Raw genomic sequence first — 13,343 nt, 5'->3', positions numbered from 1 at the left:
ACGCAGCCGCGCGAGTGATTGCGGGTGCACCCCGATTCACCCGCATAACACCTATCCTCCGCGAGCTGCGCTGGCTACCTGTCGATCTCCGGATGCGCTTCAAGGTGCTATTAATCACCCATAAAGCCCTACATGGCAGTGGATCTGGATACTTGAGAGACCGCCTTCTGCCAATTACCTCCCTACGACCTATAAGATCTCATAGATTAGGCCTCCTCCGCATCCCATCGGCCAGCCAGTGTCGGCTGGCAACTGCAAGGAGGAGGGCCTTCTCAGCAGTAGCCCCGACCCTTTGGAATGAGCTCCCCGTGGAGATTCGTACCCTCTCCACCGTCCAGGCCTTCCGCATAGCCTTGAAGAACTGGCTCGCCCGTCAGGCCTGGGGATAAGAATCGCTACCCCGCCCGAATGATGAATGGATGTTGCTTACTATTTTATTATATGTTGTTGTCTTAATGTTGTATTCCCCTCTCCCTGGTTTTCTGTGAGCCGCCCTGAGTCCCCTCAGGGAAAAGGGCGGCCTACAAATGCTAATAAACCTAAACCTAAACCTAAACCTCTCTTTAACTTTTCATCTGTATGTCTTCAGTAAGTCTAGGACTCCCCCCTCCTAGAAACAAACAAACAAACACACACACACACACACACACACACACACACAAATCTCATTGATCAAGGAAAGGCCATTTGGACATCTCATCCAATATTCTGGTTGATTCTGATTTTGAGAGAGTCAGACTGCTTATCTAATCATTGGGAAAACACCCCAGTGCCCTCAGGATCCATTATGTACTTGTGACAGACCATCAAGTGAGGTGAAAATATGACTATGTGCAGGAAAATTTATGACAGATCTTACACCTGCAGATTACATAACCGGTGTTCCCACCAAGTTTAAGATGTGAGTGCTTATATGTATTGGGCCAGAGATTTCCAGGGATAAGTCCGTAGTTGTCATGTAGGTCATGAAAGCCCAAACCCAATCTGAACCCACACCCAGGACACGGAGATTGAAGTCACAAAGTTCTATAATGCTATCATTTAGCTTGTATAATGAAGATCTCATTTAATAAGCCATGATGCATTTCTTAAAATCAGAGTTGTTAGTGTCCATTTGAAAAAATGGATTAATACTTTTCCCATCCATAATTGTATATAGATCTGGTGTTAACTAACAGCAGCTGGAGGTTGAGGCAGAGAACAACTCAAGTCATCAAGCTGCAGGAAACAAGGACAAAAAGCTGGAAACAACACCAGTTTGAAGGCCTTTGTTCTCCAGCAACAATCAACCCAGTGTCTCCCATCATACTGCCCACTGATAATCTCTGGAAATTTGCTTCCCTACATTTATGATCCTGTAATGCTCCATAGCCTCAGCTAGAGTATTCCAAAATGAGTAACACATTAAGCAAAACAATTAAAGCAAGGGAAGCAGTATTTGGAATTCAGTTGTTCAACCCACCCATCACATGTCAATTGGCCACCCACAGTACTGCAGCAATCCCTGATCCACTCAACTTCATCCCAGTATTATAGGTGAATGGTTCTTTTCTGCATGCTCTCCGAGTGTTGCAAAGGACCATGGGAAGGTATTAAAGTATTAAAGTGCTATTGTTGTTGTGCCTACAATATGATAGTATTTACTTGTATGGCCTTCCTAAGCAGTTGTCCATAAATTTAATTTCCACTATAAATAGAGTACATGAGTATTCACAGAAATTTAAAAATCATAAAACAAACCCATAAATGAGTAACAAGAGACACACATAGAAATAAAAACAGTAAAAGAGGTTCTACAGTTAGAAGCAACTTAAAAGCAAAGGGCCAAACTAACAAAACTACTGTCCTTGGCCAGTCAGACATTTGGAAGAATAAGGACCTCTCAAACAGAAAATGGACCAAATAGGACTTCCATGATAATGTGTTCCATAATCCAGGCTTGATCACAGAGAAGACCCTCCTTAACAGTCACACTTTGGTGATAGTGGCAAAAAACTCACTGTACTTCATCAGAAACTAGCAGGTTCATAATTGATTTCTGAGTCCACGTTATGTAGAATTTTAGTGATAAATGTTCTTTGAATAAATATATGCTTTGAAAATGGACACTTTAAATTATAAAACAAATTTATAATGGGATTGATAATGTTCATAAAGCAGTGAAACTACATTCCTTTTAACGTGATCTTTTCAGTGTTTGAATGTTTTATGTAAAGATTATTCATAAACTATGGATTCAAATGAAATACTAGTTATAGTTATTCATTATGGCATGCAATATCTTATATATTTATTTTATTTGCTAGCTCGAAATTATCCGTGGATACTTAAGAACAAACGTCCAGAAAAGCTTCGAGACACACTTAAGGAGCTAGAGGTATTTTTCAGAAAGATTCAAGCATAACAACAATTAATCCATGTTTTCAAATCTCTTTCAACACCTTTAATTTTCCAAAAGATCATCTTCTGGTGATAAGTCGGCTTTTGAATGGTGGGATATCCAAAACAGTTGCATCTTTGTTTTAGATGTCAGGAAATCTTTCCTCTTTGAAAAACAGAAGAACTTTAACCACACATGAAATGTCTACAGTCATCTATTCACTGTCTACTTTCTATTTTTCTCCAGGAACTGTTGCAAAATAGTCAGTGTGTACTGAGTAAATGGAAGAGCAAAGATGTCTGTCAGGTGAATATTTTGACATGGCTTGCAATGTTCAATCAACAGCACTGAACAATTGTTAAAGAGACTAGTCTTAAGTTAACTTATAGAAAAATACAGTGTTTGTTTAAGATAATTTCTTGATGCACATATTCACTTGAAAAACAAAACCAGTATAATACTCAGCTGAATGTCTTGACAAAAGTGTCTCTTTTCAAATTGGAATCAGTCATGAAAAATACATAATGCTTTCAAATAAAATGAACTATTTAGAAAACACAGGCTGCAGTCCTTCATACACTCACACAACATAGAAGTTCATTTGAAATTGACAGGACTTATTACTGAATATACAAGTGTATCACTAGCCCATCACTAGCTTCAAACTGGATTATCAGAGTTAGGAGAATCATTTAATGTTTATACTTGATGTGTTTGTTTTTATGACACCTCTGAACTGTCCAGAATGTGTATTTTGTATCTATGTAAATATTCACATAATATATAGAGAAAACATCTGCTCACATCTTGTTAACGACATGGAAAGTGGGAACAAGTTGGCATAAAGTGTGTGATCCAGCAGTCTAATCAACAGCTTTTTCCTGAAATATGTTAAAAACTACTTCTGCCTTTTTACTCTTGATTTTTTAATAGGCATATACTTGTATAACTTAATTCACTGAATTTTATTAATATATGCTAATAATCAATCATAATATCGACATAAGAATTTAATTTTCTTGTAATTATAGCTATATTTTATAATGATAAAGTTATTAAGCTGGATAATATTTTGTCTTACCATGTGTTGTAATTTGAACAAGCGTAGCTATTAACTTCAAAGGCAAAGATTTGATATCTGATAATGATGCATTATATTGCAATCTTCTGCATAGTTACTTGAGAATAGACATCACTGAGACCAGTGAAACATATTTCTCCATAAGCAAATGCAGGATTCTATTTTTAAAAGCATATGTACCATATTTTTTAGAGTATAAGACACACTTCTCCCTCTTAAAAGTGGATGAAAATTTCGGTGCATCTTATACATGGAATATGGGCCTGTTTTTGGCCTCCTGAACGCATTGCGTTTTTGCCCTACCTGATCCCCAGAAGTGCTCTGCAGTGCTTTGCACATCCCATTTTCACCAAAAATGGGCCTGTTTCTGGTCTGCAAAGTTCTTCTGGGGGCCAAGGAGGGTGAAAATGGAATGTGTGGAGGCCAAAAACTTTTTTTATTGTTTTCCTCCACTAAATCTAGATGCGTCTTATAGTCTGGTGGACTTTCAAAAGTACTTCTAGGTTTTGTTAGGAAACAATCTAAAACTAACTTAGACTGAAGTAATATACCTCCTTACTAAAGAACTGAAGATTAAGGTACATTGAGTGTGATTTCTATCCTCAAAAAACTGGTAGGAAAAAATAAGTCAAACTATTGTTAAATAAATGACTGATAATGATAATAATGTAATAATTTGTATTGACATGATAAAAAAATAATTGGATATAAATTGTAAACAATGATTAAGAAAAAGGTCTAAAAATTTTGTTATTAAACATAATTAATTTTTATTTTGAATGTGTTATAAAGATATAATGTGGCTGGATGATATTGAAAATAGATAAGGGAATGCCATTATGTGGTTTTGTTTTAAATTTTGGAATATTTGTTATAAAGGGACGTTAAAACAACTATAGTCATATGAAGGATGAAGGATGATGAAAGAAATATATATATATATATATAAATATATTTGATGTAAAATATATAACTTGATATGAATCATAGGTGATGACTGTGGAAGGGATGCACGAAGGTTCTTTGTAACCAATTGACACACTTTCTACAATTTGCAATGGAAGATGATTTTAAGGTGTTTGTGTTTATTCAAAAAATAAAAAAGATAAAAAAGTAATAAATTTAAAGATATTTTTCTCCATTTTCCCCTCTCTTCTTTTGCATTTCAGTATCATAAAAATTACGATATATTTAGAAAGGTTTAATACACCTTTTCAAAAGCTGGTGAATCAACTCCTGAAAATCCGGCCCTGGCCAACCTGTATAGAATTGTAATATCATTGTTCCACCCACTTTGACTATTGGCTATTCAAAAGAAGTACTAGATAATAAAGCTAAAGTGTTTTTGTCTGTTGTGATTGAAAATGCATACAGTTGTGACTATCTAATATAGACCATTGGTACTGCAGCTACAGCAGCCACTAATATAAGGCATTCATAGGAACAATAGCTGGTTTTTAAATTTTTGAGTTAAAAAGCACATTGAAAAGAATATTGTGATTAGTATTTTTTTACTTAGGTTTTGAACTTTGTTATTGATGCTGCTGACTTCTAAATACCTATCTGATTCTCATCATTCCTTAAAAATGATAGATTGCTTATAGCAACAAATGTCAATATATTTGTTAGAGATGGTGTTCATGGAGACTTGGCAGGTAGTAAACAACATCCTTTTTTGAATAGAGTATCCATTTATTTTTTGAGGAAGCCTCAATAGGGAATACTATAGATATATTTTTTCATATATTTGTTTTACATAGATCCCACATTAATCTATACATTTATCTATTCTAGAGAGTTTTGTTATTCTTCACATTCTTTCATTTATTTTGGTGAGGGAAGGGTAATTAAAAATACTTCCAAAACACTGTTAAACTACAAAATTGTATTATCTATTTCAGAATCAATTGAGATTTTATCTAATCCAACTGCAATATAAGAAAGAATAAACTGAAGTGCTGAGATCTTGCAATAAAAGCTGTACAAGTCTAACTGTGTCTAATGTTTTTACTACGACAAAACCTTAAAGGACATTTGCCATTACTTGGGGAGTTTCAGTAACTATCTAGAATGATTATCTGAAGATAGTTTTATTAGATTAAAGAAGGCAGTGATTCTAATACAATTTATATTGTACAAAAATAATCTGCTTTATCTAGGTGTTTTCAGAGATTTAAGTAGCATTTGTTTTGAACTATTGAACCATAGTCTTTTTATTTTGTATATTAAGTACAAGTATTTTGATGGGTGGGCATTACCCAGTCAGAGATAGACATTTTTTTTTGATAGCCAAAATAACATATTTAATTATTTTGTGGGAAATTCAAGGTTGCAAAATCCATGGAGTTTCATCAAATGTATAGTGAAGCTAAATTTGGCTGGCAGTTTTGAGTTTTAAATTATGACATGCATATTTTAAGATGTGCAAGCTTTCCTCTAAATTTGTTTATTCATTATATAAATTTATGTGGCAACCTAGTTGACATGTGATTAAGGATGGCAATCAATAAAATAATCACCATTATTAAAACAGTTAAAATCAACATTTCTTGTACAAAGCAAAATCCAACTTATTCCCAGTCCAAGCTTGAAGAAAGAGTCACATCTCTTTGGATTGGACCATCCAAATCTCAGGTTATTCTATAGGATTAACTATAGTTGGAAACTACCTTTAAACTACTCTTACTGCATTTGACACATTTCAGTGGTTGAATTATATGACCTTTAAAATATAAATTTAATATGAAACTTAACAATCTCTGTTAATAAGTTACAGCTTATATTTTTTTTCCTGTCTCTTTGGATTCAGCTTCTCTTTCCTTCAGGTATACTGGTATCTCTAAGCCTTTCTGGACCACAGCTGGAACAAGTGGTGATTGACAGAACCCTGATGGGAAAGTTCATCTCTAACACTATCAGTGATGGTAATTATACCTATGTGCATGCAATTCAGCTGCCTGCATTTAAAGCGGAAGAGGAGAAATAGTAAGTCAACAGGTAGACCAATTATTACCACTGGGGACTTGAAAACATTGGAAGTAATTGCATGAAATTTTACAACTACTACCCTCAGGACACAATCACTTTAGGAAAAAAAACATTTTTTATCAGCTGTTATATTCATTTTTTAAAAAAACAGGTCAGGATGTAATTTCCCCCCAAAGCATTGAAATTTTAGCACAAGTAACTTTTTCTATTTGAGTGCATTATATTTCGTAGGTAAAAGTATAACATACTCACAAAGTATGTTCAGCCATATTATCTGACATCTATTAAATATCATAGGTTGAATTCATGTCCTGAAAGAGCAATATATTTTTTACATTTGTGATTTGTTCACAGTATGACTCACAAAACTTTTTTTAAAAAAAATAGTTATATGAAGATGTTTAACAGCTTTTAAGGCAAACTTCCACTATTCTGTTAGGTCAGGACACTTAAGGACATAATTCCAAAGACTAAATAAGTTACTTGTATCATCTTCATGAATTTCCATTAATTTCTTAAAAGAGCTTTAACTGATTTATCCAAAGCTTCTAACCATTTTTTTTTCAATTCCAGCAAGAAGCAATGACATCATTGATTTTCTGGTTATGGTCAGCATGCCATTTATTAAAGAAAAGTATTTTTGTTTTTTTTTAATAATTTCTACTTTTTCATCATGGCAATATGTTGCTAGCGCCTGTCAAAATAACACTGAATATGGGGAAGAACAGTGGCATATTCAATAAAAAAAGATGGATATCAGTTAATATAGGAGATTGAAATTTACTTTTAGAAAATGCCAACTGTGGAATTGATATGAAAATTAAATAGAAGAATAAGGATACTGTTTGATTCCATTTAAAATATTTGATTCTGTTTAAAGTAAGGGTTGCTGCAGAGAGACCTCTTATGGTAGCACATTGAATTTGCATGTAGATATTCCCATGTGGGACCCTGATATACTGGAGTAGTCAGCAACCTCTGAATGTGGTTGCTAGTTTTTGCCATAGCCTCTCTCTGGAGACCAAGTTAGAAGTTGCCTTCAGGTCAGTGAACATGGCACAGAGAATTCTTTGCAGGAAGTTAGAATATTTCTCTGCCAGATTGTGTAAAATGATGCATTGATCTAATGTTGATTACTCAGCCCTAAAGCCAACTTGCCTTTCAGCTAGCACCTCCCCTTGTAGCACTCAGTGAGTTTCTCATTAAGGCCATACAATTCATTTATAACGTTTAATTAGCTGACTAGTCAAAAGTTAGCTCTGCTGTATTTCTTTGTTTTTTATTGAAACTGTTGAGATATGTAAAATGAATTATCAATAAGATCAAATAGGCTGACCAACAATAGAGAACCCAGTCAGGAGTTCTACAAGAGTCTGTCCCCCAACTCAGCAAAGTTACCATTTTCCAATTGAACAATGAATGAATGTGATATACAGTAGACCAGTCAAGGGAACAGTTAGAGCCAAGGTGGTGCAGTGGTTAAATGCAGCACTGCAGGCTACTGCTAGATCAGCAGGTCAGCGGTTCAAATCTCACCGGCTCAGGGTTGACTCAGCCTTCCATCCTTCCGAGGTGGGTAAAATGAGGACCCAGATTGTTGGGGGCAATATGCTGACTCTCTGTAAACCGCTTAGAGAGGCCTGAAAGGCCTATGAAGCAGTATATAAGTCTACTGCTATTGCTATTGCTATTGCTATTATCTGGAGTTTGGAATATAATTATAATTCTGCAGCCATAAAAAAAAACTGTACCAATTTTTTAATCACTTCTGTATCAGTCATGGATACAAAGAAGCTGGCGCAAGGAAATAAAATAGATATTGTATTAGACCATCTTGACCATGATAGAGAGAGATTTAAAATATTTGAAGGAGGAGGAGCAAATACTCTTCCTTCAAATGATTGGAAGTTGAATGGTGGGTTTTTGAAATCAGCAGAATAGATCTCTTCTAACTAATAGTCAAGCCACCTCAGCAGTCTGACAGCCAGAGGAGCCATGTAGAAGCTGATAAATATGTTGAGTTGGTATAGAGAACCATGGACATGATTTTGAAGTTCTCTTCAGGAGCTATTTCAGAAACAAGAACACAAGCATTCCTTAAGCCCTGGAAAAGAAGATAATGTTAAGAATAGATTCAAACTGACTCTTCCATGACTTAGAAAGGTATAAGATAAGAGGCAGGAAAGTAGAACAGAAACTCCTGCAAGATTCTATTATTATAGTGTTTCATATAGTGATAGTCCTGTGGATCCTTTCCTTGATCAGGTCTACCTTGCAGGGCTGATAATTTTTGAACATTCAAGGACATTATCTCTGCATAAGAAAATAAGTTCTGTCTGAGCATGTTCAAATGCTAAACTTTTACAGGAATTGTGGCTTCTTAAAATATTAAGCTGTATATTTTAGACCCATAGTTCTTATTGTGGTTATTCCACACTTGAGCTCCTTTTGGGGTGAGTTGCTCAATTTATTGCTTTATTCCACACTTACTGGCAGGCCGAAATATATATATTCAATTTTTACTTCTTTTGCAGCGGAATACTGTGCCCCTGTATGGCTTAACACCTGCCATACTAATAAGTTAAATGCCAGAGTCTATGACACTGAGGATTATAAGCGGATGTATTAAAATGCTGCGCTTCAATGGTTAGATGGTCTAGACATTTGTATTTGAACATAGATCTTTTTAACATTTATATTTTATTGTGTTTTACTAATCTAGGTGAAATGTTTATATATTGCTAATCTTTTTTTGATATGCCATATGTTAAATAAATAAATAATTCACTTTTGAGGTATTCCAAAAGGTTATCTATCTCAAATCTGTTATTAATTTTTACCCTTCCTCCTAATACAGTAGAAAACATAATACTGTTAGCTAATTGTGTGAAAAGCTAAAAGTTATTAAAAGATTAACACAAATTAAGAAAGCAGAACTTTTATTTTTAAATGTTAATTTACTTGGGGAGAGTTATTTTGGGCTCTTATAGTAAATGTCTTTATTGTATTTTTATAAGCCATAATGCAGCAGTAGTTGATACTTATTACAGTGTCATCACCCCCCACCCGCCACTCGCCCCAGCCAAAAACAGTATATTGGTAGTTTAATAAACTTCAGATGCCTGCAGAGCTAATTGGTTTTATTCATTTTCATGTAAGCTTTCATTTCAGAATAAAAAAGATGCTTCACTCCAGCATACCCACAATATTTTCATTCATCTAGTGTCAACCACTGCAGAAGACATTATTATCTGAAAGAACTTTAAAAGAAAAGAACCAATAGAAAAGATATTGTAAAATACCATATCTTTAAAAATATATCATAATTTGTTCTATTTTTATTACATCTGCTTCCTAGGCTTTTCTTATCGTTTTCAAAAAGACACAGCAGGAGAAACACTTATATCAGTACATCATAGAAGTTATGCATAGTGCTAAAAATGTGTTTTTATCTTCCAATATTCCAGTGGAGATTTCAACAATTTATTTTGTTGTCAGTGATAAGTATTAAAATGATGTTGTTTTTTCTTCCAGCTGTGCTTACTGATACTTTTATGATCTTTTCATTTTGGGAACAAAGCAAACTCTGTTTCATTGAACTCTCAAAAAACCCAAATTCTCCGGATGTAAACAAAAAACTTGAAAAACTCTCAAACTTCGATTTTAAGGTACAGCCTTTAATGATTTTGCAAGTATCATAATGGTATCATTATTGGAGAAATGGATGTTAAGAAAAAGATAGGGATTTAATATAAAGTATAGGCAAATCTTTTCAGTGATGCTTAAATTGAATTTCATATGGACTGTTATAATTGTCAAGAAAGATAGGCAGGCAGGCACACAGATAGACATTTCAGTCTACTTTATACTATAAGGTTTTAGAAATAGTTACCAAAAGTAAACTGTAGACAAACTTAGGCCAGGTTGTGCTTAACCTTGAAAACATGACAAAGAGGACACTGATGTATCAGTCATAAATAATCTCCTCTTGAATTCAGGTTCTACTGTATATCTGGATCCTGATGAAGGAAGAAAACCATGGAGCATTAACCAGTCTCAACAAGGAGCTTAAAAATGATAATATTGTGCAACAAAAATGGAATTATTGCAAACTTTGTACAGAATATTAAAATCCAAATTTAGTTGGAAACACTAGACTAGGTCTTGGAGGTAGCATTGTGTTTGTAAAGGAGTGCAAGATACAAGGTGGACACATATAGGATTTCTCTTAAGTAATTTGGACTACAGCTCTCACAATCCTTTGCCATTGGCAATACTGGTTTATGGTGAAAGTAACTGAATTCAATTGATAATATTGAGATTTGAGATAGAGGCTTTAGAATTAATTAACTTGTTCCATCCTGATATATTCTGAATATATATAAAATGGAAGAGATTTTTCGAATGAAATAAACATTTTCACTTTATTTGTTTTCAAAATGAAATATGGAGATTATTATAGTAAAAGTTTGGTCTCTACTACATTGTATGAATATATGCTGCCTTTTATCCCCTATCACTGCCAAAATGTTATTAGATAACAAACATGACAAAATGTTTTGTTAACTAGTATTATTTTTCTCCTATTGCTTTTTTGTTATTTATCTGTTACATAGATTTTGTGTCTATAAGGCTAGTTTTAGCGAATTACACTAAATATCTTGCCAGATTATATTATAGAGTCTGTTGGGAATGCTCTCTGCTAGAATGAACATCTAATATATTTTCCAGGCTGCTTCAGTTGAAGGCCTCTTTTCAATACTGAGTTGTGTTTGCAAGATTGATCCAACCTCTATAATATGGATTTGAGACAGTTCACTGTTCACAAGGAACTGAGCTGATATGTTGTTTACTTCAGGATGATGCACACTTTTGTGTGTTTGTTAAGTTTGGGATTTCGGTAACCATCATCAAAATCTTTATATACTTAACATTATTACAAAGCAGCTTTGGAATAACTTACTGTGTAATTTACTTTCCAAATTTATCTTGCATGTGTTTAATTATCCCCTCTTTTGGACCAAAAACATAGTTTACATGAACTTTTAAGAAAACAGAAAAACATGGATATTCAAGAAAAAGATGAAATGAGAGTCACTACCACAATTTAAATATTTAAAGCTTAATTTTAATATTTCTAATTGTTTAATCTAATATTTATAACTGAAAAAGATTTTTTTATTTATATTAGTGCTGTACCTGTACACAATTGCTGTTTTATTGTATTAACTGTAGAGTACAATGATGTTTTTAAATTGTTGATTGCAATGATTGTATATGCATGTATATAATTTTGCATACATTTTGTCTAAAAACATTGGAAACAGTTCATAAATGTAGCGCATTAAGACATTGCTTTTAAATAATTAAAATTGTAGGTGTGATCAGCCTTTGTGATAGGTATTCTAAAATATAAACATTAATTTTCAAACATTTACATACAATTTAGTTAACAAAGTAGTGCATAACAAAAAAAGCCTATACAATAACATTATCCAAGGCAACCAGTACCAATTAAATCAGCAATAAAATAAACCCCCAAAACACAAACCGCAAGAAGGAAATCACTAAATTGTAGGCATTTTTTTCAAAAAAGAAGGATTTACCTTCAAGGGAAAAGAAAAAAAAAAGACTTAGATCTTGTCACTGGGATAATGCAAATGGCATGGGTGTGATGCTAGATTATTAGTCTCATGAAGTTGTTCTTATGAACAGGCATATATAAGAACTTCCCCACTCCAACTGGTGCTCAGTGTGTATGCTATATGCAATAATGTTGGGTAGTAATTATTCAGACACCAGCTTGCATATTGGCTTTTTAATAATACCTCACTTTTCTACATTTTGCATCCTGATCAGAACTCCTTGTTTTCATCCTTGCCAGAAAGCATGACTTGTCAGCCTAACTCCCAATCAATTCAATATCCTATACCAGTCATGGCTAACCTTTTTCCCATCGCATGCCAAAAGTGGGGGGAGTGGGGGGATCATGCTCATATGTGCCCTCCCCCTGTGCAAGTGCGTGTGTCTCCAGAGGGTGAAAAATGGCCAAAAATGAAGGCCGAAATCAGCTGGCCAGCGCGCGCATGCACGCTGGAGCTGACAGGGCAATGCCTCACATGTCCTAAGAAATGGCTTTGCATGCCACCTGTGGCACATGTGCCATAGGTTCGCCATCACGGTCCTATACTAGCCAAATAACTTGATTCTACTGTAATGCAAACAAGGAGTATTAACACACCCACCTTCCAAAAAGGACTGGAAAAGAGCTGATGTAGTTCTCCTCTTCAAAAAAGAAAAAGAAAAATAGATCCAGGAAACAGAAGACCTATCAACCTGACCTCAATAGCAGGGAGGATTCTGGAAAATAATTTACTACATGTGGGCAAAACGTGTTGTTTGCTATAAAGCCCCAAATAGTTGGCATAACAAAGATAACAAGATAACCAAGATAACAAGACAAACTCGGATTTCTGGAAGCTATTTTTAATGCTAATCTGGGCTAAAACCAGACTCTAGATAACTGTAAGAATAAATTCATCATTTCAGTTATAGTGAATTAATTAACATAGAGCTTCTTTGAAATAACCTGTATTTCTGCACTGGGTCGCCCCTTCTTAGATAAACCAATTATTCAGCACTCACTTTTCCACAGTCTTCACACTGCATAATGAAAACTAGCAAACATAACAAAGGAAGCAAATTGCTGGCATGACAAACTTCTTCCCTTTCCTTTTGCTCTTATTTACTTTATTTATTTATTGAATTTATATAGTCACCCATCTTACAAACAAGTAACACCAGATGATGTACTACAAAATTAAAACAATAAATATCTAAAATCATAACATTAACAAATATTAAAACATTAAAACTATATAAACAGCTAAAACA

The 13,343-nt window shown here is 34.2% G+C and overlaps 1 protein-coding gene across 10 annotated transcripts in view; it reads left to right on the top strand.

Annotated features, from left to right (window-relative positions):
* WDPCP (WD repeat containing planar cell polarity effector) overlaps nucleotides 1-13,343 on the top strand; it is a 151,258-nt gene that overhangs the window by 44,900 nt on the left and 93,015 nt on the right. For 9 of the 10 annotated variants that reach the window (XR_015696800.1, XR_015696799.1, XM_087716805.1 and 6 more), the window contains 4 exons: nucleotides 2,307-2,377; nucleotides 2,627-2,686; nucleotides 6,271-6,385; nucleotides 9,984-10,117. Coding sequence is in view for 8 of the 10 variants with exons in the window: in XM_087716805.1 (XP_087572931.1) it covers nucleotides 2,307-2,377; nucleotides 2,627-2,686; nucleotides 6,271-6,385; nucleotides 9,984-10,117 (380 nt within the window). In the remaining 2 variants the exon portion in view is untranslated. Of the gene's footprint in view, nucleotides 1-2,306; nucleotides 2,378-2,626; nucleotides 2,687-6,270; nucleotides 6,447-9,983; nucleotides 10,118-13,343 lie in introns of those variants that run through there. The other variant, XM_014064369.2, reaches the window with a different exon arrangement.

The sequence above is a fragment of the Thamnophis sirtalis genome, unplaced genomic scaffold, assembly GCF_051295495.1.
Source record: "Thamnophis sirtalis isolate CommonGarterSnake01/CBP01778 unplaced genomic scaffold, rThaSir2_p1.2 scaffold_5, whole genome shotgun sequence".
Classification (NCBI taxonomy): Eukaryota; Metazoa; Chordata; class Lepidosauria; order Squamata; family Natricidae; genus Thamnophis; species Thamnophis sirtalis.
Note: the sequence above shows the minus strand (reverse complement) of the source record. Positions and strands in the feature narration are given on the sequence as shown.